This window comes from Mustela putorius, unplaced genomic scaffold, assembly GCF_011764305.1.
Source record: "Mustela putorius furo isolate JIRA1106 unplaced genomic scaffold, ASM1176430v1.1 tig00000129_pilon_pilon_pilon, whole genome shotgun sequence".
Taxonomy (NCBI): domain Eukaryota; kingdom Metazoa; phylum Chordata; class Mammalia; order Carnivora; family Mustelidae; genus Mustela; species Mustela putorius.
This window is the reverse complement of record NW_025421290.1, coordinates 52,172,390-52,200,335: the sequence shown is the minus strand read 5'-3', so window position 1 is coordinate 52,200,335 and position 27,946 is coordinate 52,172,390. Positions and strand designations below refer to the sequence as shown.

Sequence of the window (27,946 nt, the reverse complement as noted above, 5' to 3'; positions counted from 1 at the left end):
CTTAATGCAGAAATGAAAAAAAAGTCCACCACGGGAAGTACAGCGACCCCCTTCTGTTACCCTCAAACTCTGAGCAAAAACAGTGGCTGCCCGTGGTGGGCGGCTGTGGAAGTCGGGGAGGGAGGGGCCTGGACTCGGTGTCGGGCGGCCCGCCCCTCCCCACAGGTGATCGGGGATGCTTTGGTCCCAGGAGAGGGGTCAGAGTCAGGGGTCTGGACACGGCACAACCCCATCTCAGGTGGGGGGAGCGGAGGAATGAGGGAATGCCCCGAACTTCAGCGGGGGGGGGGGGGGCAGCGCCAATGAGCCGGCACCTCAGACGACTCCCGGGGGCCTATCCTGTCCCGGCCGGACCGCCCACCTCTGGCTCACATCCCCACAGCCACTCTCGCCGGCACAGGGGCTTCCGGCCAGCCGGACCGTGCTCCGCACCTGCACGGCCCACCCCTGCGGCACCTGCGCACGCACTACCTCGTGGCCGCGGGCCTGCCCTGCGGAGCCTCGGAGGGGCCGGGCCGGGCCTGCTCTCCAGAAGCTGCCGGCCCAGGGATGCCGGCTGGGAGATGGGGTTTATGGTCCTCGGGGTGTTGTGTCTTTGCACGTAAGGTGAGCTCCGCAGGCGAGAGGCGGGTGTGAGCGGAGTGCCTCCGGCCGGAGCGGCCTTGACCGAAGCGCCGGGTCTGCTTCCGCCCGGCGGGACCGAGCTTACCCAGCCTCCGGCCGCGCTTCTGTGTCTCATCTGTTCCTTTTCTTGTCTTTCCTCACCTGATTTTGGATTTAATGACTTTTTTCAAACATCATCTTCTCTCCTTTATTGGCTTGTTTTACCAGCGTTCCCACTGACATTGCTTCTGGCCGCAGGAGCCGGCCTGCGATGCCGGCTGCACGGAGGCCCCCCGGCGGCTCGGGCCGGAGTGGGACACGGCACACGCCCACGCCACCCTCTGCGTCCGGCCCCAAGCATGCTGCGACCACTTCTACTCTCAAGAGGCAACTGGCATCGGTTTCTTTAAATACGGGCTCTCGTGCAACTATGCAGGACACAACAGGCCTTTTTATTTTTATTACTTTTTAAGATTTTACTTATTTGTCTGACAGAGAGTGTGGCTCTGAGAGAGCACAGGTGGGGTGAAGGGCAGAGGGAGAAGCAGACCCCGCTGAGCAGGAGCCCAACGTGGGGCTCCGGGACCATGACCTGAGCTGGAAGCAGACACCTACTAGACAGAGACACCCAGGCGCCCCAACCACAAGCCTTTAAAAATTTTTTTCTTATTTTAAAAAATATTATATTTAGGGCACCTGGGTGTCTCAGGTGTTAAGCATCATGACCCCAGGGTCCTGGGATCGGGCCCTGCATCAGGCTCCCTGCTCCGCGGGGTCTGCTTCTCCCTCTCCCTCTCCCCCTGCTTGTGCTCCCTCTGTCTGTGTCTGTCAAGGAAATAAAATCTTAAAAAAAAAACAACAACAAAACCCCAAACTTTAAGAGGGAGGACAGCGTGAGTTGGGGGCGGAGGAGCAGCAGACTTCGGGCTGAATAGGGAAGTGCCCCCCAACATGGGGCTCGATCCCGGGACCCTGAGGTTACGACCTGAGCCAAAAACAAGAGTTGGCAACTTCATCAGCCCCAACCAGCTCCAACCCTAACCGGCGTGCAGGTCTCACCACCACCACCCATATTCCCAAACTGAAACTCTCCCTGTGAAACACGGACCCCCCCCACCCCAACCGTTGTCTATGACCAGATTCCTTGAGGGGCGTCCTGGGCAGGATCAGTCCTCCGTGCCGGCTCAGGTCATGGAGCCCCTCTCCTGATGGTCCCTGGAGGTGTCGGGACTCCTTCCCCCCGGAGGCCGGACTGCCCCCCCCCCCCAGCACAGCCGGGCCAGGCTGTTTATCCCCTCGCCTCTGATGGACACCCAGGCGGCCCTCCACCCCCCGGCCACGGTGACTCACAGCACGGTGGCCACAGGGGGTGGGGCACACGTCTCTTCATGTTCCGGCTCTCACTTTTGGGTAAACACACTCCCACCAGAGGGACCACCACATCACCCCACAGTTCTTCCCGTTTCTGAGGAGCCCAGCACACTGTTTTCCAGTGGCCCATCTTCCACTTTCACTGACAGCGCTTTCTCCACGTCCCTGCCCACTCTGGCTCTGCTTTTTCTTTTCAAAGATTATATTTATTTTACAGGGAGACAAGCAGGCAGAGAGGCAGGCGGAAAGTGAGGGGGAAGCAGGCTCCCCGCTGAGCAGAGAGCCCGATGCGGGGCTCGATCCCAGGACCCTGAGATCATGACCCGAGCTGAAGGCAGCGGCTTAACCCACGGAGCCACCCAGGTGCCCCCACTCTGGTTTCCTTAATGGCGGCCACTGGGGAGAGGTGCTATGTCCTTGGGGTTTTGATGTACATTTCCCGAATGACTGGTGTGATGTTGTGCCTGCTGGACTCGTGGCCCACAGCCGGGCACCCAGGAGGCCCCAGGGCCTCTGCAGGAAGCCAGACGAGAGGTGGTCCTGTGAGCAGGATGGCCGACTGACAGCGGTTTCCAGAGCTCGGGGCCCTGACCGCCTCCTTGCCTGTGCACCCCCCCCCCCCGCCATCTGAACTTAGGGGTTTTATGCTCCTGTCATGGTAGTGAATCCGAGTGACTCTCCAGCCCACCACCCTGCTGTCTTCTAAGGATTCCCTGGACACTTCTCTGCTCATGAGCAGGCCACTGAGTCCACAGCAGGGGACCCTCATGCCGGGTGAGGGAGATCCACACCCGGCTCATGTATGACCTCCCCCGGCTGCCTCTTCTGTCTTGCTGGCCACCTCGCTGTGGCTCCATCAACGGCTCTCCCTCCAGGTCGCACACACCCCACTGCCCCGAACACAGCGAGGACACTGCCCAGCTGGGCATCACTCCTGGAGAGCAGGAACCGTCGCCACCCAGAGCCACCCCTGAAAAACCCAGTGGACACCCAGATGGGCACAGGTAGTGATGCCAGCTCAGGGACAGTCTGGGACGTCACCTGACATCCCAAGCTGCTCTGACACAGCAGTCCTGCACTCCGGAGTCAGACGACCCAGCTCCAAATCCTCTCTCCTCACCACTGGCTGGAGGGGCTCAAGGACCCGACTTCGGACGCTTGTTCCCATCCGTAAAATCGGGAAGAGTGGGAACACACCTCACCCAGAGCTCCGAGGCCTGGTATGTCGGTGGGCACATGCCCTTGGAGGCTGTATTCCCAGAACTGCTGAGCAAGGCCTCTGATCCAAATATAAAGGGGTTTATTCACTCTGCCCTCAGTACAAAATATAAAACATACCCCCGCCCCGGCCCCCAGCTCCGCAGCAGCAGCGCCCGTGTGGCCCGTCCGGAAAGCTAGCATCTGCCCTGGGCCTCAGGCCTCAAGCATGGCGCAGCCGGCACACAGCAGCGTCTCGTGAACGTCTCCGCAGCTGCAGCAGCACAAGGAAGAGAGAACAAGTGATTCAGGGGTTCACCTGTGCGCCCCCCCCCGACTGCTATGGTGCGGTGCTGACCCTTGTCCCTTGACTTTATCTGGGGACAGGGCTGGGAGCTGCAGACAGAACCAGTTACGACGCGGCCCCACCGCAGACACGTGTGCCCTGACCCCATGCTCGAGGCCACTGGGAGAATGCCGAGGCACGCCCACACTCCGCGGGCCTGCAGGCGGCCTTCCTCAGAGCCTTGGGGAGCCACCGCCGCCGCCTGATCTGGACTTCTGCGTCCAGGGCACGAGAGCTGCTGTCTACAGCGCCTGTGTGCGGTGTCTGCCCCACAGACCCGGCAGACTGAGGTGGCCAGTGGTCCACCTGCGGCCTGCGCTGCACAGAAACCTCCCAGGATTCCCCGGGGACTTACTGGGCCGTAGTGGTCCAGCAAATCACAGGGGACAGTCATGAGGAGAGACCCTGCAGGACAAGAAATTGGCTGCCTGCTACAGAACACGCGGAAGGCCGTCTAGTCTGAGATGCGCCAGCAGAAGGCAGAGCTGCCTGCCACCTAATGGGAAGGGCAGTAAGCCTGTGGCCTCCGGCACGGGACTCATGAGGATGATCAGCTGTGGGCGGGGTGCCGCCGGCCGCTGGACTGTCTTTGTGAACGCAGAGCCTCGGCACAGCACCCACTTCTGCGGCTCTCGGCACAGGGACCGAGGGCCTACCCTTGTGGGAGCGGCGGCAGCAGGCCAAGGCTGGCTTCTACACCTGCCACTTCGGCCTCGTGGCCTGCAGCGTGCCGTGAGACGGAGCAGAGAGCCCGGCCGGTCGCGTCTGAGAAACGGACGCCCCTGCCGCCCGTCGTAGGGTGAGCTGTGTAGGCAGTTGGGGAAAAGCCGGAAGTAAAGCCCAGGCGGACACCGTCAGGGCAGGAGGAAGGTTCCTGCACACGGCGGGCGGGAGAGGGCTCCAGGCAACTCTCCTCCCCCCTTGGCCACCTTGCTGCAAAGCTGGGTCCCGCCCCACAAGAACGGGCCTGGGGACGCTGGGGACGCAGCTGTCTTCAGTCTGCACAGACACAGGAGGGCGGAACCAGCAGAAGGAAAGTGTACCCCGCGGGTGTGAACAGCCGACACACACGCCCCAGCCCAGCTCCCGGCGCCCACCCCGCCTCGTGCGGCACACGCTGCCCGGCTTTCCCAGGCTCCACCGGCTGGCCGCCCCGAGCGGGGCTTCTGCTTTGCACGGCTGGTTTCAGACTGCCGAGACAAGCTAGTCTGAGGTGTACACAGCCAGCTGCGAGTCTTTGTGGGGGGCTGCGCCTTACACCCCGCAGCCGACAGTGGCTCCTGGAGAAGGGACTGGTACCCGGCACTTCCCAAGCAGGTGTGTGGGCTCAGCGGGCGGAGACAGACACACACGCTCCGGAACAGACCACGCAAACGCTCCGTTTCCGCTCGAGGCGGTAGGGAAGTGCGCGCACGCACACACACACGCGTGCGTTCCAACCGGTTCCTCCACGGGCAGCCGGCGAACAGGAAAAACCACGTGAGCCGGTTCTAACGTCAAAGTCTGAAAAGTCGGCCCACGAAGCATGGCGGGACCCCAGCAAGGGTGGAGCTGGCCGTCCACGTGACCTGCGTCTCCCCAAGGAAAGCCCGTCCTCGGAGAAGGTGCAAGCCAGGCCCAGGCAGTTCTTGGCCCCAGCGTGGCCCCAGCGCACCCCCAGGGGCAATGCCGGACGGGCTGCTCTCCCACGCCCAGGTCCCCACCGTGACTGGGGCGCCCCGCGGTCGGGCACTTACTCCACAAGGGCGCACAGGCTGCAGGCCACGGCCCCGCAGCGGCAGCAGGCGCGCACACAGTGCCCGCACAGGGCGCGTTCACACTGGCCACACACCGCCGTCCCGTCCAGCGCACGCACACAGGAGGAGCAGGCTCTGGTCACGGTCCCGGACAGTTCTGTGAGGAGGAAACACTGCCTGTCAGCCCCGCAGGAGATCCAGGTGCTGGAGGCCGTGGGGCCGCCTCCCCAGCCGCGGACGGAGCTGACTCCCAGTCTCTCTCCCACCAGGTCCTCAGGACAACCTTCCCGAAAGCGCCGCACACAGACCCTTCCTTGCTCCCCAGGGAGACCCCAGGCGCCCAGGAGCCCTTAGAGCGCGGTTTCCGAGGCCTGTCGGGGAGCTCCCGCGGCTTTCGTGTCAGGCGTCCGAAACCTTCGTCTCCAAGTGTGGCCCCTGCATTGCTGGGCCCCCGTCCAGGCCCTGGGGAGTGGGGAGCCGGGTAGGGGCGGGCGGTAACGGTGACTCCAGCAACAAAGGTGGGGGGGTCTGAGCCACACAGGACGCTGCGGCCTGTCCAGGGTTCCCACCCGGCTGGGACGCCGTGTCTCGCCGCAGGTGGAAAGCAGGCAGGACACCAAGGGGGTTTCTACTCCTTTCCCGATCCCCAGCCAGAAGCTCTGCACAACCCCCAGGCTCGGATCGGTGGCTGGGGGGGTAACAGCCTCCTAACGTCAGGAGCCTCTGGCGCTGAGCAGCTCGTCAGTCCCTGGGGCCAGCCCCTGCCTGTCTGGGGAGGAGAAGCCCCCGGCCCAGGTGTCCGTGTGAGGACGAAGGACAGCACACTCGTCACAGCCCCGCCTGGCGCACAGGGAACGCGCCCGTCGGCCTCACTCACCAGCTTCAGCGGCCTGGGCTGGGCTCCTGGTCAGCCGGCCGTCGGGTCCAATCAGCATCTGCCCCCGTGCGGCCCGGAGGGCCTCTGTGGGGCCCGGCCTCGGGGACTCCGGCAGCTCGACCACGGCACAGCTCTCCTCCCACGCGTGGTCCATGTAGGCCTGAGCCCCGCGGAACAGCAGCTGCTTGGTTTTCTCTGGGGAAGACAAACCGGTGCCGGTGTTCACAGCCCGGTGGGTGGAAGCGCCGCACGGCCACCTCGTCCTTCCGGCCGGCGGGGGCCAGGCCTCCTCTGTGCTGTCGCCCAGGCGCCCTCAGCCCACGCTGCTCCCCGGTGAGCTGGGGACCACTCTGTCCTCTCGCCGTCCTCACCGCTGCGGCACGGTCCCCGCCTCCAGGAGACTCTGGGCCATGCGGCCCTACCAGGCCTGTCCCGGGCTCGCCCGGCTCTCGGGACAAGGGGCCTCACCGCGCTGCTGTTTCGGCCGGGCTCGCTGTAAGCCGGCGCTTCCCGTCTCTACTTCGCAGCCAGCGGCTCTGGTCCGGCCCACGGCCCGCGGGTGGCACCGCCCACCTCCTGCGGAGCTGCTGGCCAGGACAGGGCGGCGGCAACCGACTTTTGGCAGAGGCAACCCAGAGCTTTCCAGACGGCGGTGGGCCCTGGACGCCGCCCCCGGCCCAGCTGAACGGCTGCTCGGCGCCGGGCAGCGGCTCTCCAGCAGCCCCCGTCGGCGTCGGGGCTTTCGCAAGACCCAGCGCGCAAGGCCAGGCCGCAGGCGCTCCGTGTTCCCTGCCTTGTCTGCACCGAGCCAGGGCGCGGGCCCTCGAAGCTGCCGGCCGTGCGAAGGGGCACAGCGACCGGCCCGGGAACCGGAAGCGGCGCCCGTCCTGCAGCGCCCCCGGAGCGCCCGACCCTGGCCGGAGAGCGGGGCCTGGCTGCGGGCCACGCTGGTCCTTACAGCGCGTGACCGAGCGGCGCCGGCGGCTCGAGCGCAGACGGGCTGGACTCGGTCCCACGGGTCTCGGGCTCCGCCGCGGCTCCGCCAGGTCCAGCCCGCGCCGCCCTCGCGGCCCTGCAGAGCCTCGGGGCGCAAGGCCGGGAGGGCGGGGCGGCCGCGGGGCCGGCGGGCCGGGGCTCTCGGAGGGCCGGGGCGCCCGCCCACGTCGGCCGCCGCTCCTCCCTCCGTCCCCGCCCGCGCCCCGGACCGGGGAGCTCCGGCAGGCGGGACCCCGCGGCCCGAGGCTCCGGACCGACGCCCGCGCCCGCCCGCTCCGCTCGGGACGTGGCCCTGCCCGGCCTCCCGCGGACCAGGGGCAGCCCCGGGCCGCCGCGCGCTCACCGAAGATCGCCCGCGAGTGCTGCTCGGCGCAGACGCCGCGGCTCAGCTCCCTCGGGCCGACGCGGACCTTCAGCTGCAGCGGGGCCGCGTCCGCGAACGGACAGCCCCGCTTGGGCATGGCCGCGGGCCGGCAGCGGCGCCGTTCAGCCGCGCGCGCCTCGCCGCGACCCGTGACGTCACAGCCGCGCGCCAAAGCGGCGCGGCGCGGGATAGGCCGGGGGCTAGGGCGGAGGCGGGGCTCGAAAGCGGTGCGGCGCGGGATAGGCTGGGGGATCGCGGAGGCGGGGCTCGAGCGCGGCGCGGGATAGGTCGGAAACGAGGGCGGGGGCGGGGTCGAAGGCGGGGCGGCGCGGGTCAGGCTGGGGGCGAGGGTGGGAGCGGGATGGGCAGCGCGGGAAAACTCGAGAGTGGGCGGGGTCCCGGTTGCAGCGCGGCGAGGGATGGGCCGAAGGCAAGGGTGCGGGGCGGGGCTCGAGGGCGGCCCGGCGCCGGATAGGCCGAGCGTCGCTTGGAGGCGGAACCGGCGCGCCGGGGGCGGGCCTAGTGGGAGGCGCGCCGCGGGATAGGCCGAGCGCGACCCGGACCTGCCGTCGGGACGCGGCGTGGCGGGATGGGCTGCGGTCCGGGGCGCGGGCACGGGCGCGTGGCTCAGCCACTGCAGGGCCGCGGTCCCTACACCCTTGTCGGAACTGGTGCCGTCCCCTGTTTGTCGCCGGCGTTGGAGGACGGTGCGCGTTTCCTGGCTTTCGGGGCGGGGCTCCCGGAAGTGGCCGCGCGTCACTTCCGGCCGGCGGGGGTGCGGGCTGCGGTCGTGCGGGGCCCGGCGGGGGTGCGGGCTGCGGTCGTGCGGGGCTCGGCCGGGCTCCGGCGGCGGTGTGTCCGCGCGCGCCCGGCGGGGCCGAGGGGCGTCGGGGGCCCGGCCGGCCTGTGTCCGCCGCCCCGGCCCCCTCGCCGGCGCCCCGGTCTCCGTCCCGCCGCCGCTAGAGCGGAGCTGCCGCGCGCGGGGCCGGTGCGGCCGGTGCGCCGCCGCGGAGGGAGCGCGGCCGCGGCCTGAACCTGCGGGACGGAGGCGGGAGGCGGCCCCGCCGCTCGTGCCGGGAAGACGCGGGTCAGCAGCCCGAGGCCCTTCCGTGCGGCGCGGACCGCGGCGTCCGCGGGGGCCCGGCTCAGCCTGGAAGCACGGCCCGGCGGCGGCGCGCTCCGGGGCCGGGGTCGGCGCGGACTCGGCTCCCGCTTCCCGGTGCGGCGGCGGCGCGGCCCTTCCGGCGGGCGGGGAGGTCGCCTCGGGGCCGCAGGGCGGGACGAGCCCGGGCCGCGGAGGCAGGCGCGCAGCTTCCCCGGTGCAGCCCCGCCCCGCCCGCCGCGCCCCTGCCCTGCCCCGCACCCGCCCGGCGGACTCGCGCTGAGGCCCGGACGGCGCCCGCTCCACCCCGCCCTGCAAGCGCACGTGCGGGCGCCGCGACACACGCGGCTCCGCTCTCGGGCCCCGCAGCGCGGCGGCTCCGTCGGGGCGCGCGGCCCGGGGTGCGCGTGGACCGGCGGACCCGGCCGCTGGGCGCCTGGGCTGTGACGAAGGCCGCCGTCCGCCTGCCGGTCTGTGGACACGGTCGTGCGTTGGCCGCGGGCATCACCCGCTCGTCCTTCCTCGGTGCCGCCGAGACCGCCGGAGCCCCTCGGTGCCGCCGAGACCGCGCCTTACCGCCTCCAGCCCTGGGCACACCTGGGGCCGGAGAAGCGGCCGCCGGGGGCCGGAGGTCGGGGCCAGGGAAGAATCCTGGTCCGCGGACGGCGGCCTGCGCAGCGCTGCGGGGCCGCGGGGACGCCGCCCGAGGCCGCCCCCCGAGGTTCTGTCTTGAGGTAGGGGAGCATCCCCAGTGCGCCCTCACGCGCGGGGTTGGGCAGCCGCTGCAAGGTAGAGGCTTGGAAGCCTTTTCTGCAGCTGATTTAAACTGCGGGGTGACCTTGCAAAGCCTCGCCGGGAGTGTTTACACGGAATGTACGATTTTCTTCCGAAAAATGCCTACTCTGGTTCGCGGCCAGAGGCGTGCACCTGTGCTGTGGCAAGACGCGGCCAGGCAGCCGTCTCTGCAGAGATCGTGGGCTCCCGTGCAGGGGAGGGGACGACCTCTCTTTCCCGAAGACCCGAAACCTGCCCCTCTCGACATACCGTGGAAAGAAGCGATTCTGGGAAAACTCAACAGTTTCTGCTGGTACCCCTCACCCCGCCTCCAAGTAGCATTGCTCCTCGCTGACTGGCAGCCCAGAGAAACTGGTCGTAGCTCCTCCTGAGGAAATCCCTCACGACTGTTGCGGGCACTGCCTGGAGCAGTTCGCGGGTGTGCGTGAGGTCCCAGGACTTTCCGGATGGAGCCTGCGCCCTAAAGATCCTGTCACGTGGTTAGCATCTCCCGCCGGACTGGAGCCCGCTGCACCCGGGTGCTGCCTGGGAAGAAAGCCCCGTGGGCCCTCCACCCATTTCCTGAAGCCCAGATGACAGCGTCAGGGTTCCGAGGCTGGGATTGAACCCTGAATTAGAAGGGTCCTCCCCATCTAATTCCTTCCCTCTCTCAAATGATAGCAAAGGGGCAGTTATTTTTCTAAACTGACCCAGACCTGGAAGAGTTGTTCAAGGAGGTCACTCAGCTTCTAGTGGAGAACACAGTAAGCTCATGCAGCTGTGGCCACTTAAGTCGCTTATTCAGTCCAGTGGCCTCCGGAGGGATGAGGGCAGGTGTGTGCAGCCGAGGTGAAGAGGGGCTGCTGGGGGCTGCCCCGGGCCCTGGCACGAGGCTTAGAGTTCAAGGGGGCATTTCTGTAACGGTTCCCTTCTGGGACGCACTGAAGGCCCGTGGTCTCGCCTGCCTGGGTCCGTTCCTGTCTGAGCAACCAAACAGCTTGGCTTTGTGATCCCAGAAACTTGCATCGCCCAGTCCACTGTTCCCAGTAAAGTCAAAAGGAAAGGACAGTCAGAAGCAGACACAGACTGATCGCCACGGTTCAGTGGCTCCTGGCTATGTTTATTACTAAGTGGCTCCCGCTGGCCGTACAACCATGTGACTACCAATGTGCCATCAAAGTTCTCGGTTTGGAGTGCTCCTGCTCGTTTTCAGTAGCAGAGTTTAAAAAGAGAAAATGGACATGACGCGGGCTGTCAGATGCTCGGACCACTGTAGAAGCCTGTGGTGAGCTGAAGGCTTAGCGAGAAATACCAAAGTACAGAAAATAGTTTTCCTGCTTCTTCCTTCCAGGCGCTGACTCTGGCTGTCGAGGGGGGACAGGACCGCTGGGGACCGCTCGGCCAGCGCGGTCTGCCTAAAACAGCTGGATCATCGAGTCCCTTGATTTGCCAACACCAACCCATTTCACTGGAAGGGAACAGGGTCGCTCAGCCCCGGAGGTGGGGGGCAGAGGGCAGGGCGGTGGCTGGGACACGGGCACCTACCTGCCACTCCAACGTGATTCTCCACGAACCGCACGTAGTTCTGGGCCTGCGGGGGCAGGTCCTCCCACTTCCTGGCGCCCGTGGTGTCCGCCTTCCACCCGGGCAGCGTCTCATACTCAACTTCAACCTTCTGCAGTATCTCCTGGTTCGCTGGGGAGACAGGGCGGGGTGGGGGGCGGGCACCACGGGCACCATGTTCCCAAGGTGCTGGTGCTCGGGTCGTCCACTGGGGGGCCTGCTTGCCACCGTGGTCAGCCAGGGGAAGGCATGCGGCCCTGTTTGCTGCGCCGGGGGGTGGGGAATGGCCCTCGGACATGGGCTGCAGCCCTTCCAGACCCCCCTGCACATGGACTTGATTAGGGGTCTGCTAGAACGCCCGCAGGTGACTCAGCTGAGGAATTCCATGGCCCTCACTTGGAAATTCTTTTAAGATTTTATTTACCCATTTATTTAGAGAGAGAGCGCGTACAGGGGCTGGGGCAGAGGAAGAGAATCTCCAGCAGGCTCTGCCCTGAGCTCAGAGCCTGACTCGGGGCTCGATCTCATAATCCCAAGATCATGCCCCGAGCCAAAATCAAGAGATGCTTAACAGACTGAGCCCCACCAGGCACCCCCTTCCCCGTGACTTGGAAACTAAAGGGTCCTGAAGCATGAAGGGATCCTGAAAGATCTCTGTCCTGTTCCCAGGGCAAGGACCCTGCTCTAGCCAGGAGTCTGTGGCTCCCAGCACATGACACAGTAGAGGCCAGCCATCCCTCACTGATGGAAGGTGCTGGGACACGTCTGTCGCAGGGTCTTCTCTGCACGCTCCCCAGGGCACTGGATCCCTGGGCCTTCTCCAAGGTCGGGTCAGTAGGGTCAGGGGATGCAGGCCAAGAGGACTTGGGGGGTCTACACATGTGCTCAGAGGAGAGGGCTGCTAGGGGGAGTGCAGTCAGAACGGGAACTGGGAGATCCAAGAAAAAACGCGTTTGTGCTTTCTAAAAGAAGGGGCGCATAGTAATAACTGAAAACCATGTTTTCTTTGGTAAGACCGTCGTCTTTACGTTTGCACAAAGCAGTCCATGCCTGTCCAGGGAGCTTCCAGGGCGCCCAGGAGCTGGGCCTCGGCAGTGCCTGAGCGTCCCCAGGGTCTGGAGTGAGCGGGGGCTGGCTCCCTCGGGCCCCCCCAGTCTGCAGACCCACCCCTTCTCTTCCCATGCAACAGACAGAAAAGCCACCACCTCCCCGTACCTGGGAAATAGGGGATCCTTTTTCCGTTCAGCTTGTATGAGACGCCGACCTTCACCTCGTCCAGGGCATCCAGGATGTCTAGTTTTGTCAAGGCCAGCCTGTCCCCAAGCCAGCAGATGGAGCTGCGCTGCAGAAGCCTGCACACCCGCGTGTCCCCTCTACTGACGGCCGCCAGCGAGTGTAGATGCGGTGAGCCCAGAAACCCGTGGCCGGGCTTGGGGGCATGGCTTCTGCCTGGCTGAGGTCTCCTCCCCTTGGGCGCGCCCCCATGAGACCCCGTTCCCGTGGCCCTGGCCCTAGTGGCCCTCTGACAGGGCTGCGTGTGGGGTCTCTGTGGCCAGCAGTCCCAGGGACACCCAGGGACTGTGGAGCCACCGTTCTCAACCGGCTCAGCCCCTGTCCGCCTTCACTCCTTTCTCCCTCGCAGGCCCTCGTGGGCGGGTCTCTACGCGTCCTGCACCCACGTGGCCGCCCCGGTCCTCAGCTCTGCTGCAGCCGCGGCAGGCACCTCAGTGCTGAGAGTGCGACCTCTTCGCCCCCTGGCCCCAGTGTGGGGACAGTTGCTCTCCCACCGCCCAGCCCCACACCCCAGCAGACCTAACGGAGTTCTTGACAGTCAGGCCTGGCCAGGGCCCACGGAGAAGGTGGTGTGTCCACGAGGGCCACGGTGGAGGCCCTTGGTGCCAGGCTCACACTCCCTCTCTAGACGATCGACCTTAGCCTCTGGGCGCCAGGATGCCCTTGGGCCGCCCCCTTCCCTGCTCAAGCTCAGGAGCTGATGGCCGGCTCACGTGTCGCCCGCCGTTGTGGCCCCGCTGTGGGGTGGGTGGGGGAGTCTGTGGCCAGCACCCCAGCATCACACATGTGGGAAGGGCTGCTTACGCGGTGAAGCCGTTGACCATGTGCGCGTATCTGAGAATCATCAGGTCTAGCCAGCCGCAGCGCCTCTTCCTGCCCGTGGTCACCCCCCACTCATGGCCACGGCTCTGTAGCAGGTCTCCGATTTCCTGCGTGACAGAGCAGGTCCACGGCGCATGAAGGGGGGAGTCTGCGCCTTGCTTCTGAGCTCAGTGCTTCTCTCCGCTGCCTCCCCCTCCTTCCCACACTGGCCTCACACACCTCTGCTCAGGACCAGAGCCTTGGGCCCTCAATGCCGAAGGGACTCCCAAGACGGCCCCTGAGCCGCACCACCTGGGGTGCTCTGAGGGGCCGTGAGGCACGCGGCTTGCCTGCGGTGCTTCCTGGAGAAAGCGGGTCCCCGGGAGCTTGCGTGGTGCGGGGCTGTTGGAACGCGCCACCTCGCACGCACCTGTGGCCGCCTGCTTCCGCACTTGCCCTGTGTGTCTCTGCACACCCCACCCCTGGGCACCCGCATGGCTCTGTGTCCCCCTGCTGTGGTCCTGCTGGGATGGAGACTCACATTGATCTGCTCGGTGGGGAACGCCCCAATGCCCACGCGTGTGGTGTAGGCCTTCACCACGCCGTAGACCTCGCCTATGTTCTGTGGGGGAATGCCCAGGCCCGTGCACACGCCGCCCACAGTGCAATTGGAGGACGTCACAAAGGGGTAGGTCCCTGCAAGAGAGCCGGTCAGGGGCTGCCCGCCACCCTGCGGACCATGCTGGCCCCGGGCTCTGGCTTGGCAGAGGGCAGTGGCCAGCCTGGTCCCCAGCAAGCAGGAAAGGGGGTTTCATGGAGATCAGCCAGGCTGGGGACCTACCGAAGTCAATATCAAGGAGCGCTGCGTTGGCACCTTCCACGAGGATTTTTTTTGGGGTGCCATGGAGCGCCTCGTACATAAAGTAGACGCCGTCTCGCACCATGGGTCGGATCCGTTCAGCAAAGCCCTGAGGGGCAGGCAGAGGAGGCTGGGGGTGGGAGCCAGGCCCCTCCGGACAGCCTGAAGTTCTAGGGCATTCCTTTCCCAAAAGGGGCGTGCCCTGCAAGCCTGTCCCGAGATGTGAAACGGCCCCTAGCCCCCAGCCCGTCTGGGTCTTGTCTGCGAGGCTCGCAGTGGCCTCCTCCTGCATCCACGGGCTGAATTGTCCCCCACCCCCAACTCTGTCCATGGTTCATCTGTTGAAGTCCTGACCCCCAGCAGCTCAGAAGGTGACTGTATGTGGAGACATGCCTTCAAAGAGGGGATTAAACCGAGGAAGGGCTTTGTGTTCTCCTCACCCTGTGCTGCCGCTCTGTGTCAGCAAGGCCACCTCTATCCGCTACCCCAAATAGGACAGGGACAGCGTCTTTCCCCAGCACATCCCGGGAAATGTCTCCTGGTCCCCTGATCCCCTGGCCTCCGGCGAGGGGGGGACCCTCCTGCCCTCAGTGGCCTGGGTTTGCACAGGAGGCCTGTGGTCGCCGAGAGGGCCAGCCAGTACCTGGGACAATATGTCCCCGCGCGTTCCAAGGGCGTCTGACAGCGGAGCTGCACCTCCGTGGGGCGGGCCTGCCGCTCCCCGACCCCGCCCCCGCCGCTGTCCGGTGCCACGCCACGCCACGCGGCGCACCCTCCCGCCGAGCTCCCCCCACCGGTCCCCACTGCTGCCCCGCCCCGCAGCGCCTCGCCTCTGCTCTACCTTGAGCCTTTTGAGTTGCCCTTCGACGTCCACTTCCAGGCTGGGGAACATGGACTGGTGCTGGCGGGCCAGGTTCTTGAATCTGCGGGGACACCAGTGACTGCGACCCCGCGCCCCGCCTGGTGTCCGCGCCCGCAGCTCCAGCTGCAGTCCCCCCCTCAGGCTGCGCGCGGCGCCGGTACCTGGCGGAAAATTCATCGAAGTCCGACAGGAGGTCACAGACACGGAGGCCCATGCGGGCGGCCTTGGAAGAGTAGGCAGGTCCGATGCCCTTCCTGGTGGTGCCGATACTGAAAGACAGGTGGCCGTGAGCCTGGGGGGCCGGTCCCGCGGGCTGCTGGGGCCTGGACCACCCGGGCGCTCAGGGTGCCAGGCAGCGCCCCTGTTATAAACAGGGTTGAGCTGGGAGGAACGGTCCCAGGGCAGCACCTGCAGTCTGGGACGGCTGTGAAACCCCACTGGTCCCTCTGTTGTCGGTCAGGAATCTGGGCTTTCCATGCCTCGGCTTTCTGATGTCCTGCCTGCTCTGGGCCCCAGCTTCCCCCTGGCCGGGCGCAGAGGACACTGCAGTCTGGGTCTGCCAGCGGCTGCCTCCCCAGGGGCTGGGCACACTGGCCATGTCCACCTTGTGCCCACTGGCGGCCACTGCCCTCAACCTGGGCTCAGTGAACGGCCCACTCAGCTTCCACCTGGCACTTGTAGCTATGAGTGTGTGTGTGGTCTGCGCGTGCACACGCAATGGGCCTGTGTGCACTCAGGTGGCCAGTGAGCATGTCGCTCGGTGGGGCAGGATGCCCCTGGCTTCACCCTGTCCTGGTTGGAGAACCAGCGCCCTGCACATTCTCATAAATATCTTCGGAGGACAAAGTCACAGCTGTGTGTGCTTGTGGGGCAGGGTGGGGGGGGGCCTGTGTATGGGGTCAGGCTGTGCTGGGGGTCTATGGTCATGATGGCTTCAAGGGGACCCCGTCCCCCCAGCTGGCACACGGCAGAGCTCCCAGACTCGAGAGCCACTGAGACGCGAGGAGCCCCTGGAGATACTCACTTCTTGCCCTCCTGGGCCTGCCGTTGCACTTCCTGCAGCCCGTCGACGGCCTGGTGAAAGTCAAACACTGCGCGGCCCGGTGAGAGTGCCCGGGCGAGAGACAGACACCGGGTTATGGGGCTCCCCTGCCCGTGCCCGGGCTGCCCAGGACAGGTGGTCCAGTTTGAAAGGGGACACACTAGAATCTGCCTCTGCCCAACGCATGCTCACATGTGACCGGGAGTTCCTTTGGGCCTCAGCTTTCCCATCTGCCAGTGGGGACCGTGATTCCAACCCCCTGCCTACTTGGCAGTTCTCGGAGAAGGCCCCATGGGGCTACGTGGGCTCAGTGTGCGGGGGAGGGGCGGCTGTTCCCGCGGCAGGCGGCGGTGCTGGTGCTCACCGAGGTGCGCGCGGTCGGAGATGATGAGCCTCTTGTCCCAGTCCTTTAGCCCTGCGGTCACACGGCAGGCGGTCAGCCACCCCGGGCAGCGCGGCCAAGACTGGGCAGCCAGCCCAGCTCCCACCCAGGGCAAGAGTCCACAAAGATCATGTGGGTGGGCCCTCCCCTCATGGCCCCTCTACCTGCTGAAGGCCGGGAGTCTCACCCCCACCCCCCTGCGGGACCTCTGTCCTGGTACTTCCTGGTGCTCAGGCCCAGGGTCGGTTCCTGTTCTCCCTTCCCGCTCCTGTCTGCAACTCAAGCCCAGAGGCCTGGCCCTGCTTCCCCCTCTAGACAGTCTTCCTGGGGGACAGCTTGCCCAGACACCCTGGCCCGTGGGCTTGGTCACTGCTTGCCTCCTGGCCCCAGGAACCCCCAGGAGCCACATCTTTCCCTGTAGGCGTGGTTGGCCCAATGGTTCCCCAGCCTGGTCGGACATCAGGTGTCCTGGGAAGCGTCATCAAATTCTAGGTCCCAGGGCCCCTTCCAGACTTCCTGAGTGGGATCCTCCGGATGCCCCCTGTCCCCAGAGTCCTGAAAACTTCCCGTAAACACTGAGGCCCACAGCCATGCTTCAGGCCTCGCATCCCGAGTGCAGACCCAGCTTTCTGCACAGGTCTGCTGAGCTGGGGAAAGAGACCCCCCCACCCCCCAGGAACCCGCGCAGGAGGCGCTGGCCACCGCACTGCTGGAGACTGGCCCAGGCCAGGGTGCGTGTGTGCCGACTCCGAGTTACCTTTCTTCTCATTTTTTTCTGCTTCTTCGAACAAGCCGGGTAAGTGAACGACCACCCCGTTGCCTGCAACACAGCACAGGGGACTGAGCCGCACGGCGGCCGTGGCAGCGTGCGTTGGAGGGGATTCTGCCGCCTGCGACAACACGGACGGACCTCGAGGACACTGTGCCGAGTGACACAGGCAGGTCCAAAGGACGGAGACCCTGTGTGATTCCACTCATGGGGGTCCCTAGAGGAGTCCGATTCACAGGGACAGGAGGGGTGATGCCAGGGGCTGGGGAGGGGGACAGGGTTCGTGTTGAATGGGGACAGTTTCAGGCTGGGGAAATGGAGAGTTCTGGAGACGGGCAGAGTGAGTGAGCTTCACGGCACTGAGCTCTGCGTGTCGAAGCGGCTAGCTGGTGGTTTATAAGGAGTGTGTCACGGCAGGAGAAGAAGCGGCCGAAACCAAAGCAACAGACGCAGGTGCAGAGCCCGAGAGCAGAGGCGTCCCAGCGAACAGCGGAGGGCACTGCCAGGAGTGAGGACCGAGCCCCGGAGCGGAACCATGCTGAACTTCAACAGCGCGGAAGCCTCAGGAAGCTGGCCACTCGAGTGGTGTGAAAATGGTGTGAAAGACCCTTCCCGGCCCGAGCAGGGCCTCTGGGGAGCCGTGCCTTCCCTGCTTGGGACGCTGAAATGCCATTTGTGGACATCGTTCACAGGGACGGACTGAGGCCCACAGAATGAAGACGACCGGCCCCAGGTCACACAGCATGTTAGCGCGGGGTCCAGGCCAAAGCAAAATGCTGTCCCTTTTCTCTTAGAAGGAAGGCAGCCAGCCGGGCCACCTGCTGTCTTCCCAGGAGGAGCCCTCCCCCTGCCCCGCCCCCCTGGTCCCCACGAGGGCTGCCGGTGGCGGTGGCGTAGGCTCTGCCAAGGGAGACAGGATGTGGGTCCAGATGGCAGTGGCTCAGACTGTGCAAGCCACGCCAAGTACAAAAGGTCACCTAAATGCCAGGGTGTCCTGAAGTGGCCACATGGCAGGGGCCCAGGGAGTGTCGCAAGCCGAGGGGCAGCTGAGTTCGGGCATGTTCGCCCCCTGCCGAGCACGCTGCCAGGCGCCCCCTCGACCACACAGCCTGGGCTCCGGCTGCTGACCCTGACTCACCCCAGCTCCAAGTAGGGCCTCCCTGGCCTCGCTTCCCACCAACTGGGGCGCAGGGCCCAGCAGATGAGCCCAGAAGGCTGCAGGAGAGCCTCCCCCGAGCCCTACTCTGGGTGAACCCCGGTGTCACTGTGCTGTCCTCGCCCACACGGCAGCCCGGGTCTGTCCCCCTGCGCAGCCTGACCGCACGCGGCCCCTCAGCCAACACTCCCCTCCCTTCGGCAGCCCTGTGCCCTCACTGGGCTTCCCAACACGGCGTTGGGCCCAGAGAAGGCGCGTGGTGGTCTTGGTCAGGCCCGGAAAGAGCCAGAGGAAGTGTCCTGGACGCTGCAGGAGGGCATCTGGGTTGGGGGTGCTGCTCTAGGCCAGGGAGGCTCCGTGTAGAGCTGGCGAGGGAGGGAGGAAGGGGAGAGGGGCAGAGAGAGCGAGCGAGAGAGCAGGAAACCCCACAGTCCTAGAGGCTGGAGGGACCCTGGAGGGCAGGGAAGGCCCCAGCCAGGGCAGGGGTGCTGTGGGGAGGGGGAGGCAAGGGGAGCCAGCAGGCTGGGCATCCGCCCGTGTGGCAGGAGTCCAGCCCCTGCTCACGCTTGCACGTGCGTGCGTGCGCACACACACACACACACCCCGGCCTGCACACCTGTCCACACAGCACACCTGCTCACGGACTCACACCCACACACGGTTACTCCCATACGTGCACACAGCTCGCACACAGAGCTCTGTGGGGCCTCCCGCCCTCAGTCCCTCTGGCCCAGGCTGGGTGGCCGCCAGGACAGGATCCCCACCCGTGAGCCAGCCCAGCACTCCTGCTGTGTCCAGCCCCACATGCAGGGGCACCCTGGGCCGGATGACGCCCTGGCCTGTGCTGCCAACACACGTGGGGCCCCGGGCCGCCGACACTCACCGATGAAGGACACGGCCTTGGAGTTGATGATGCCGCTGGGCAGCAGGTGGAAGTCGTACTCCCTGCCGTCCACCACCACGGTGTGCCCGGCGTTGTTGCCACCCTGGGAACAGAACCCCGATGAGTATGCGGGAGCCTCAGGGCTTGGCCTGCCCGGGAGGGCCCGTCCAGCCTTGCTCTGGACTAGCTCTGAACACAGGTGGCTTAGGGCAGTGGTTCTGTCCCCCAGGGCGTGTGGGACACTGTCCTCACTTGGACTTGGGGGCCTCTGGAGCCGTGGTTGGCTCTGATGCACGTCTGGGTGCACCGGGTCACCGGCCCACGCCACAGAGGAGGTGCAGAGGCCCGGCCAGGGGACTGGCTTGGAGGGGACCCGGGCTGGTCCCTGCCCCCCGGCCCCTGGCCCAGGACCATCCCATGGGCCCACGCTGATGCCCCGAGGAGGCTGGCTTGGCACAGGCCCCCTCTACGAGCCCCTCCAGAGGGCCCTCCTCTGATGCAGGAATGAGGGGCCAGCCTCTCCGGGAAGCACAAATCCAGGCCCCCACAGCCCAAGCTCCCTGGCGGCAGAGGTCGGGCTAGACAGCACCGTTGTTTGGGACGAGGTGAGGGACAGGTGTAGCCGTTGGCCACAAGGCCGGCGCCCCCAGGCCCCTGAGCAGGGGCCACTCCACCTGGCCTGCCGTCTTAAGAATAAGAAGGAAAACACGGCTCTGAGTCTAGCTCTGTCCTGGGGGACACCCGGGTGACAGGGTCCTTTCTTTGTGGGACTCTTGCTGGTAGGGCCTGGGGCTGGCTGAGGGGGTTGGGGGGGCCAGGGAGATCTAGTCCCAGGAGGGGTGCCCAGCCTGCTGTTCCCACCAACAGAGGACACGGTGCCCCCCCCCCCACAGTGTGCCACACAGGACCCTTGGGAGTGCCCCTGGGTGGGGAAGCATGCTGGCCTGTGCCCGTGCCCTGTGCTCAGCCCAGCCCCACCTTCCCGTCCCGAGTTCCCACAGAGACATGGGCTTATCCACAGGGCCCCTCCAGGCCAAGGCCCAGTTCTTGCCACACAAGCCTGTCCTCCTGCTTCGAAGAGGAGGGCCCTGGGCCGCGGGCTCTTGGTGGCCTTAGTCTTGCCCATTCCAGGCAGGGCTGAGTGACCGTGGCCTCCTCCCCGCATCTGCCATCCGGGAGCACCTGTTCCTCCCAGAGAATCTGGATGAAATTTATGTCTCCCAGTTTCTGCACCCAAACAGCTCGCGCGGGGGGCGGCAGGGCGCTCGGGGTGACAGCAGAGACCCCAGGCCCAGTGGCTTTCGCTCCCGGACCTCACGTCAGGCCTCGGTACGTGAAGCAGTGGGGTTAAGGTCTGAATGCGTCTCCCCGACGTCCACAGCGCCCTGCTCCCCGTCTCCACCCTGTGAGCTCTGCCAGCTGCCCAGGGTGCTCCTGCTGGAAGCCGGGTCCGCGGAGGGCCCAGACGCCCGAGCACTGCGGGTCTGGAGTGCACGTGGACAGTCCGGAGCGTCTGATCCTGCTGCCCCCGATGTGGCGTGGAGGGCGTCTCTGACAGACGCCCGGGGTCCCCGCAGTCTAGGCGTGCGCTTGACACCCTACTGTGACCATGCCCCCCCCCCAGCGCCCCGTCACCGGTGGGAGCCGAGCTGCCCTGGGGCTCCCAGGTCACTGGCTATGGGAACTGACCGCAGCCTCTGGGGGAATGATGGTGGATACGGGTGGGCTGCGGGGAGCAGACGGGAAGGACAAAGGGGCCTGTGGGGGCCTGGGAGCCCGGGGGCCACCCCACGAGCAAGGGCGGACAGGCAGCTCCAGGCCCCGGGGGCTCCGGACAGAGACGGCAGTGGCAGGTGAGGCGCTGGGCTGCGCGGGGATGAGGTGCGGGAAGGGGCCCCGGGGGGGGCGGGGGGGAGGACATGGGCGGACGCTGGTGGGGTGGGGGAGACACGGCCGGGGAGGCGGGGGGCTCAGAGGCACACACCCACCCCACCCAGCTCTGCCTTCACCCCCACATCTGTCCGCCGACTCCCCGCGCATGGGCACCCCAGCCAGGATCGTGTCTCGTGCGAGGGGTGCTGGGGGCGGGGTCTCCATTGGCAAATGGGAGGACCTCGGTCCCAAGAGCGGGCATTCAGGGCAGGATCCAGGCTGTTCTGGGGCGCAGCACCCCTGCCTCCCTGCCGGTGCCTTCCCCCCACAGCGGCTTCGCACCTGCCACAGCCGGGCTGGACAGCCCCCTCCCGCCGCCTGCTCTCCCAGTGCTCGGGGCCAGTGTCGGTTGGCCTGAGGACACACGCGGAGACCAGAAGCACTGTGAAGCACACCCCCGCCTCTGTGTGGGGTAAACACGGGCACTAGGAAGGAACAGCACAGGCCACTGTGGCCCAGTGGGCATCAGATGACTCGGGCCAGCGGCAGGGCCCAGGCCTCAGACCCCAGTCCACTCCCAGGGGGCAGGAGCTCACCCCAGGACGCTGAGCCCAGGGCCTGCTGACCTGTGGGGAGCATCTCCCAGCAGCTCTGCCGAGGTTCAGGGTGATGGTCCTAGAGACCACCGTCCACCTTCCCCAGGTGGCATGTGGGCAGGGTGTGAGATGCGGGCAGGGACACCCCACGCGCCCTCCTTAGGCTTCAGCCCCACTGCCACCTGCCCCCTGCGGCCCAAAGAGGACCGGGCCTGGGGGCCTTCGGGCTGGGGGTGCAGCTGCCCCAGTTCCAGCCCCGTTTGGAAAACCACGTGAATGGAGGAGCTCGTCCAGGGGTCCCGGGAGAGCAGGTGTGAACATCCGACCTGGCCTGGCCCCGTTCCCTCTTGGGCGGCTCAGCCTAGGAGGCAGGCTCTGGAGGTTCCACGCTCTGGGCCCGAGAGAGTGAGCGAGGACCATCCTGGAACTCAGGGCAGCCTGGGGCCACTCCCAGATCTGTTCACGGTCTGCCCCACGGCTCCCTGGAGCAGGCCTCCTCTTACCTTTGTACCCCAGGGGACAGGCCAAGTCAGGCGGGAGCCGGGCACAGAGGCAGGGCTCGGGATGGGCCCTCCAGGGCTCTGCCTGCCTCCAGGTCCTCCCTCTGTGGCAGAGCCTTGGGTCAGGCCCAGCTCCGGACCCACCACGGACTCCGAAGCCACTCCCGCCACGCTGCCCGAACCTTGCGGAAGCCCCAGCCAGCTGCCCCACTGGAGGCAGAAAAGGGGGCTCTCACTCCTGGACCCAGGAATAGGACCAAGGCCGGCCCACTCAGAAACCTGGGCAGCTCTGAACCTTCCTGTCCCTGAAGAAGACCAGCGGGCCCACTCTCCTTGGGACCAGGGAAAGCGGGGCCCAGGCGCAGGAAGCCCTCCCCAGGGACTGCCCAGTCTGAGATCCACACAAGGCCCGTTGTGGGAGTGTAAGCGGTGGCCAGGAGCCACACAGTGCAGACGCCCTCTCTGGTCCCCACCTGGCAGCGAGAGAGCATGGCCTCAGCCACTCTCTTGGGCACCTCGAGGCCGTGCAGCCCTGAGAGCCAGCTCTGACGTCCCACTGGGCCCCAAGACCTGGTGGACAGAGAGCCCGTGAGAGGCATCTTCCCGGCCTCCCCTTTCTGCTGCCCTCTGTGGAGCCCCCGGTCTGGGGGACCTGCTCCTGCAGCAACAGGGCAGGCGGTGGGGCTGTGCAGAGGGCAGGCCTTCGGTCCCCAAGTCAGGTCAGGCACCCGCTCAGCCGGCTCAGAGGGTCCACTCGCTGGTCGGGGCTCTCGCCCCTCTTTGGAGGCGACGGGGCAGGGTGAGCAGCGAGTGTGTCGGGGGGCACACTGCAGGGGGTTCAAGGGTGCCCCTGGGGCTCCCACCCCACTCCCCAGGGCTGCGCCATCTCCTCAGGGCTCCCCGCGGAGCACATTCTGCAACCCCCGTCTCCCACATGTGCACCCTCGCACGCCGGCATCTGTCCCCTTCCTGCTTCGGTGCGCCAGCCCTCGTCCTGAGTGCCCTGCCGGTGTCCGTGTGGATGGCCTTCCGCTGACCTCTGATCTGCCAGGGGCCCCACCCCTCCCATTTCCCTGAACCCCCAACAATATGCGTCTCCACTGTTCTGGACGGCTCCTTTGGCCACCATGCCCTCGGCCCTGATTCCCAGGGAGGCACTAGCCTGGTCATCTGTCCTGTGATGCACCCCCCAGCCCCATCAGCTTCGAGGGGCCCCAGGCCCGTGAGCTCCAGACTCCCCTTCTCCCCAACATTCCTGATCTCATTTCTCTGACAGCTCTGCCCGCCTGCCCCCCCGCAGCTACAGAGCCCGCTGGCCTCCCCAGTCCAGCTCTCGGAGAGGGAGCAGCTCCTCTGCCTGCGTCCATCCCCAGCCCTGGTCTGAGCAGGGGAGCTGCTGCTCCTGGCCGGCCCCGGGAGCAGCAGGGGTCCGGCTGAGTCTGGGTCCTGAGTGACACACGGCGAGGGGCCTGCTCTCAGGGTGGAGACGCTGGACACCTGACCTGAAGTCCACCCACCTACACAGTCCTTTCCCTCGCCTGCTGCCCACTGCGGTCACTCACTCAACCCCACGCAGAGTGGCCCTGGGCTCAGCACCGCACAGGAGTGGGAGGGAGAGCTCAGGGGCTCCAGGCAGATGACAGTTGCCCATTAGAGACGCTTCCATGGCCACCAAGAGCTGTGTTAGCTGGGGGATGCCCCCCCCCAAGCACCAGAGGACGCGGACACGCAGGGATGCCTGCTTCTGGAAGCGACAACAGGCTCTCCCCACCCCTTGTCCCATGGAGGGCCCTGACCAGCTGGGGATTCAAGGTGAGGCTCAGTATCTCCTGATGCCCACATGGCGAGAGAGGTCCCCCAGCCCCCACGATCTGCAGGACATGGCCCTTCAAAGAGTGAGACCACCATGTACAGAACCGTAGCTCTCCACCAGCAGCTCGAGGTCGCTGGACCTTCCCGGGGCATGAGCTGGATAGACAAGTGCGCTCCCCAGATGGGTGATCGCATGTGGACTGTGGTGGAAACCGAGAGAAACACAGCACCCTTGAACTGGACACGGTCACCCATGGAACCCCGGTACCGTGGATGCTGCCGTTGCAAAGGAGAGAATTTTAAATCCCAACCGTGGCAGTCCTGGCCAGGGTGCCCCAGAGCCTTCTGGACAAAATAACTTTGGAAATGGAGGAAGGACTGGGTGTGAGCAGCTGGCTACGTGGGCCTGGGGCCGACTCCAGGCCGGCGACAGGGGGAGCAGCGGGAGGGAAGAAGAAGACAGAGCCCAGGGGAGGTGTGTGGACTCCTAAGACGGGAGGGCAGAGCTCACAGCTCAAAGTCACGGCTGTGTGCAGGCCCCAAGTCCCCGTGGAGAACAGGGATGCCAGCAGCGGTCCCCAGGGGCGCCGCGATATGGCCCAGAGGGAACCTGCACCGCTATGAGCCAAGGGAGGCCTTCCCTGCCATGCCCCAACCGCAGGTGCCCCACAGCAGCCCCCACAGGCCCAGAGCGTGGGACAAAAGGCGGCTGGGGGGTCCTGCGGGAATGACAGGGAGGCAGGATGTGCGAGATCTTTCCAGTGAGAAGGGGAGGCTGCCCCCCAAAGGACACAGACAACCGCAGGAGGGACCCAAGCCAGAGACCCTGGACAGTCGGGAAGGCAGTGGGGGAGTCCTGGGGTGCTGAGCACAGGCCCCACGTGACTGACAGGGAAGAAACCAGCTGTGGGGGAGCCTGGCTCTAGACCGCTGAGGGCCCCGAAGGGCTTCAGAGAGGTGCTGAGTCGGAGCAGGGAGGGGATGGGGGTGCGGCTGCTGGTGAGGGCTGGCAGAGGCCGCGTGGAGAGGGCACTCCCGCTGCTACTCAGGACAGCCCTGGGCCCAAGTGACAGGCCAGGTGACTCTTCTGGTCACTGGGGCTGGCCAGCTTCAGCCCTTCCAGGCAGCCACCCAGAGAGAACTCCTGCCCGCCGCACATGCCCACCGCACATGCCCGCTTCCGGAAGCCCCCTGCTCCCGTGTGCTGCCGGCTCCTGGGGTCAGGGCTGGGTCTGGCTCTCTGCACCCACAGCCGTGACTTTGAGCGTCGTGGCAGCTTCCCCAGGGCCAGCGCGGGGCCCTCACTGCACATGCCCTGACAGCCTGGCGGTCTCCGCGGGTGGGTGGCACACGTGAGGGCCCAGGTGGGCTGCTGCTTCTCATTCCTCAGCTTTTCTGGGTCTCCGTGTCCCTGCTCCGCCACACTGTCTGGAGGCTAGAGGGAAGAAGCCACCTTGGGCTCCCAGGACAGCCCCCAGTTGTCCCCACTGTGAGGTCACCCGGGGCTCCTGCAGGCAGAGACGCATCTGATCTCAGTCTGAGAAGTCAGCTAGGGGCGAGGGTGCCCCGTGGGCCCCAGGTCAGGTGACGGGGCTCCCGCCTGTTCTGTGCTTGGCTGGTCCTGTCCTGCTGACCCATGTGGCAGAGCAGGGAGGACCCACGCCAGAGCCATTTCCGCGGCCAGGATGGCCTACAAAGCCCTCTGGGCTCTTCAGAAGGGAGACGGGCCACAGACGGACTTGGGAGGCTCACTGGAGCCAGCAGGTTACCTGGAGGGCGGCGGCACCGTGTGCCCAGAGGGACAAGGGCCCCTAGCTCAAGTAGCAGGGCACCCGGAGACTGCCTCTGGCTCCTGGAGACTGTCTGGGGCCGGGATGGGGCTTGCTCACTGGCTCGGGGCAGAAAGGGTAGGAGATCTCTCTATCAGGCTGGGGTGCACCTTCCAGAACCCACTGTCTGTGTGGGACAGGAGTGACCCAGAGAGCGGCTGAACCAAGCGTGTTCTTCAAGCCAAGCGTGGGGCCCATGTCCTTCCCTGGGAGTGGGCCCCCGCCCTAACCTTCCTGGCAGGAGCTGCGAATGAAGCCCCACACCAGACGAAGAGTTCAGGGGTGCCCCTTCCCCATTTGGGGCGGCATTTGTGGGCATGGCTCCAAACCCCACACAGCCAAAACATGCACCTTAAAACCGGCCCCCTCTGCCCTGAGCTCTAAGCCCCAGCTCTAAGCATAGCTCTCAGTCCTGGCACAGGGGTGGTGGCCCCAGGGAGCAGCCCCAAGGACAGCCCACAGCTGGCAGTGGTCATCCTGGGCCCTTGGGGACAGAGCCCACGTCTGGCCTCCCTGGTGGTACCGGCAGACACTGGGTCGCCCTGGCCAGCCACCGTGGCCACCCCTGCCCCGAGTCTGGCCGGGGACCCTCATTGCCCCTGGCCTGTCTTCCTTCTGGTCCTAGGCCATGGTCCTGCCCCTGCCTCTGCCTGCTCTTGGCTGCCCCCCCGCCCCCGTACCAAGCCCAGACAGGGAGGAGGGAGGGTGTCTCAGACCAGCCAGGAGCTGGGCCCCCACCCCACCCCCACGCCGGAGGGCCCAGCGGCACGCCCATGGCGCACCCCCCCCCCCACCCCCTGGAGATCGGGTGTCCCCAGCTCAGCACAGGCATTTATAGCTCCGCCCTGGCGCAGGGCCTGGAGGGGTGGGGCTGGGTGGGAAAGGCAGTGTGGGGAGGGGGGAGGGGAGTGTGTGCGTGTAGAAGGGTCCGGCGGCTGAGGGGAGGCCGTCCAGGGAGGGGAGGCATCCAAGAGGCGTGTCCAGGCCGGGGATCGGAGGACAGGGCCCCAGGCCCGAGGGAAGGAGGGGGCTTGCTGGGTGGGGGAGGGCCCGCACCTGGCAGCGGCTGACGATGTCGGCGTCCGTGGCCAGCAGGTCCACCACCTTGCCTTTGCCCTCGTCCCCCCACTGCGCGCCCAGCACCACGGTCACCCGGGAGCCGGTGGCCGCCGCCTCCTGCTGCAGCCTCCCGCGCTTGACGCCCCCCGAGCCTGGGGGCCGGTCGTTGGAGGCGCGGGTCCCTGACATGCTGGTCCGGCTCCTCGGCTGCGCTGGGCCACGGGAGAGCCCCTGCCACTGTGCCATTAAAAGGAGCCACCCGGGGCAGGGGGCGGGCCGGGGGCGGGCCAGGCTGGTGCAGTGGCGCCTCTTGGTGACCTCCAGGCTGCCGGGTCCCGCCCCTGCCCGCCCAGCCACCACCGGGGAACGGGGAACGGCGGCCGGCGGAGGGCACCCACTTCTGGAGCCGGGGGCACAAGGACAGATGGCCAGGTTCCCCCTGTGGGGACACTCATGGGGACACCTGTGCAGCCCTGTCCCGGGGTGGGACCTGGGTACCCACTCCCCTGGGTCCTCACCAGGCCCGGGACCACAGGGTTTTAGAAACCCGGAGGAGGGGGCCTCTTCAGGGTAAGAGGGGGAGCCACGACCTCACACCCCACTGGGGGTTTGGAGGGGGCGCTTGCCTGTGGTGAAGCCCAGTCTGGGGCCGACGCACATGCTCTGGTCGGGGAGGACAGCGTGTCCCCTCCCCAGCAGCCCCACCCACACTCTCGGGCTCAGTGTCCAGCAACGACGAGCCGTGGCAGGACCACCGTGCCGTCCGCAGCAGCGGGCAGGCTCCACGAGGCCCCGCGGCAGACCCTTTCCTGGCCCTCTGGAGGGCCCGGGCTTCTGGAGAGGATTTGCAGCGTCTGCTGGGCTCCTGCGGGGCCCGCCCCGCCCCCCAAATCTCCCGCGTGGACTCCGGTTTGGACATGGCTGGCCCCGCTGGGAAAAGGGGCCGGGGACGGACCCTGTGGGCAAGAGGGTGCTATGGGCCCTCCCCCCAGGGCCAGGAGACCCTGTTCCCTCTTTGGTGGGGGGACTGTCTTCAGTACAGAGACCTGGAGCCCAGCAATTAGCCTGTGGCTCCACGGGCTCCCCCAGGGTCCAGAAGTTCCCACGGAGGAAGAGAAGAGTCACACAGAGGTCATTGACGGAGTCCCAGCAGAGGAGGGCGCTGTCCGCCTGCACTCCTTAGTCCTCTCCTGTCCCCTCCCTACAGTCCCCTGGGCCCCGCCGGGACCCTGTTCTCTCCTATGGGGACCCCACTGGTTCCTTTCTCCGGCATTGCTGTGAGGCAAACGCCGTAATGCAAGC

At 66.5% G+C, this 27,946-nt stretch overlaps 3 protein-coding genes across 3 annotated transcripts; all 3 read right to left on the bottom strand.

The window, feature by feature from the left end:
- Positions 1 to 3,257: 3,257 nt before the first annotated feature.
- Positions 3,258 to 7,651, bottom strand: SIVA1 (SIVA1 apoptosis inducing factor). Its single transcript, XM_045074516.1, has 4 exons — positions 7,470 to 7,651; positions 6,131 to 6,325; positions 5,254 to 5,410; positions 3,258 to 3,445 (listed from the first exon to the last, which is right to left on the bottom strand). Exons 1-4 carry the CDS (start codon positions 7,585 to 7,587, stop codon positions 3,388 to 3,390), a joined length of 528 nt encoding a protein of 175 aa, XP_044930451.1. The 5' UTR covers positions 7,588 to 7,651; the 3' UTR covers positions 3,258 to 3,387.
- A 39-nt stretch (positions 7,652 to 7,690) lies between these two features.
- LOC123390511 (translation initiation factor IF-2-like) lies at positions 7,691 to 9,338 on the bottom strand. The gene is made up of 3 exons (XM_045074621.1): positions 9,169 to 9,338; positions 8,054 to 9,064; positions 7,691 to 8,009 (listed from the first exon to the last, which is right to left on the bottom strand). The coding sequence occupies exons 1-3, from the start codon at positions 9,336 to 9,338 to the stop codon at positions 7,691 to 7,693; spliced, it is 1,500 nt and encodes a 499-aa protein (XP_044930556.1).
- Positions 9,339 to 10,448: 1,110 nt separating this feature from the next.
- On the bottom strand, positions 10,449 to 26,918 carry ADSS1 (adenylosuccinate synthase 1). Its single transcript, XM_004754584.3, has 13 exons — positions 26,642 to 26,918; positions 18,977 to 19,079; positions 16,926 to 16,988; positions 16,151 to 16,201; positions 15,769 to 15,835; positions 14,906 to 15,013; positions 14,724 to 14,805; positions 13,865 to 13,991; positions 13,565 to 13,719; positions 13,027 to 13,151; positions 12,145 to 12,242; positions 10,912 to 11,061; positions 10,449 to 10,834 (listed from the first exon to the last, which is right to left on the bottom strand). The coding sequence occupies exons 1-13, from the start codon at positions 26,888 to 26,890 to the stop codon at positions 10,782 to 10,784; spliced, it is 1,431 nt and encodes a 476-aa protein (XP_004754641.1). The 5' UTR covers positions 26,891 to 26,918; the 3' UTR covers positions 10,449 to 10,781.
- Between the last annotated feature and the right edge of the window lie 1,028 nt (positions 26,919 to 27,946).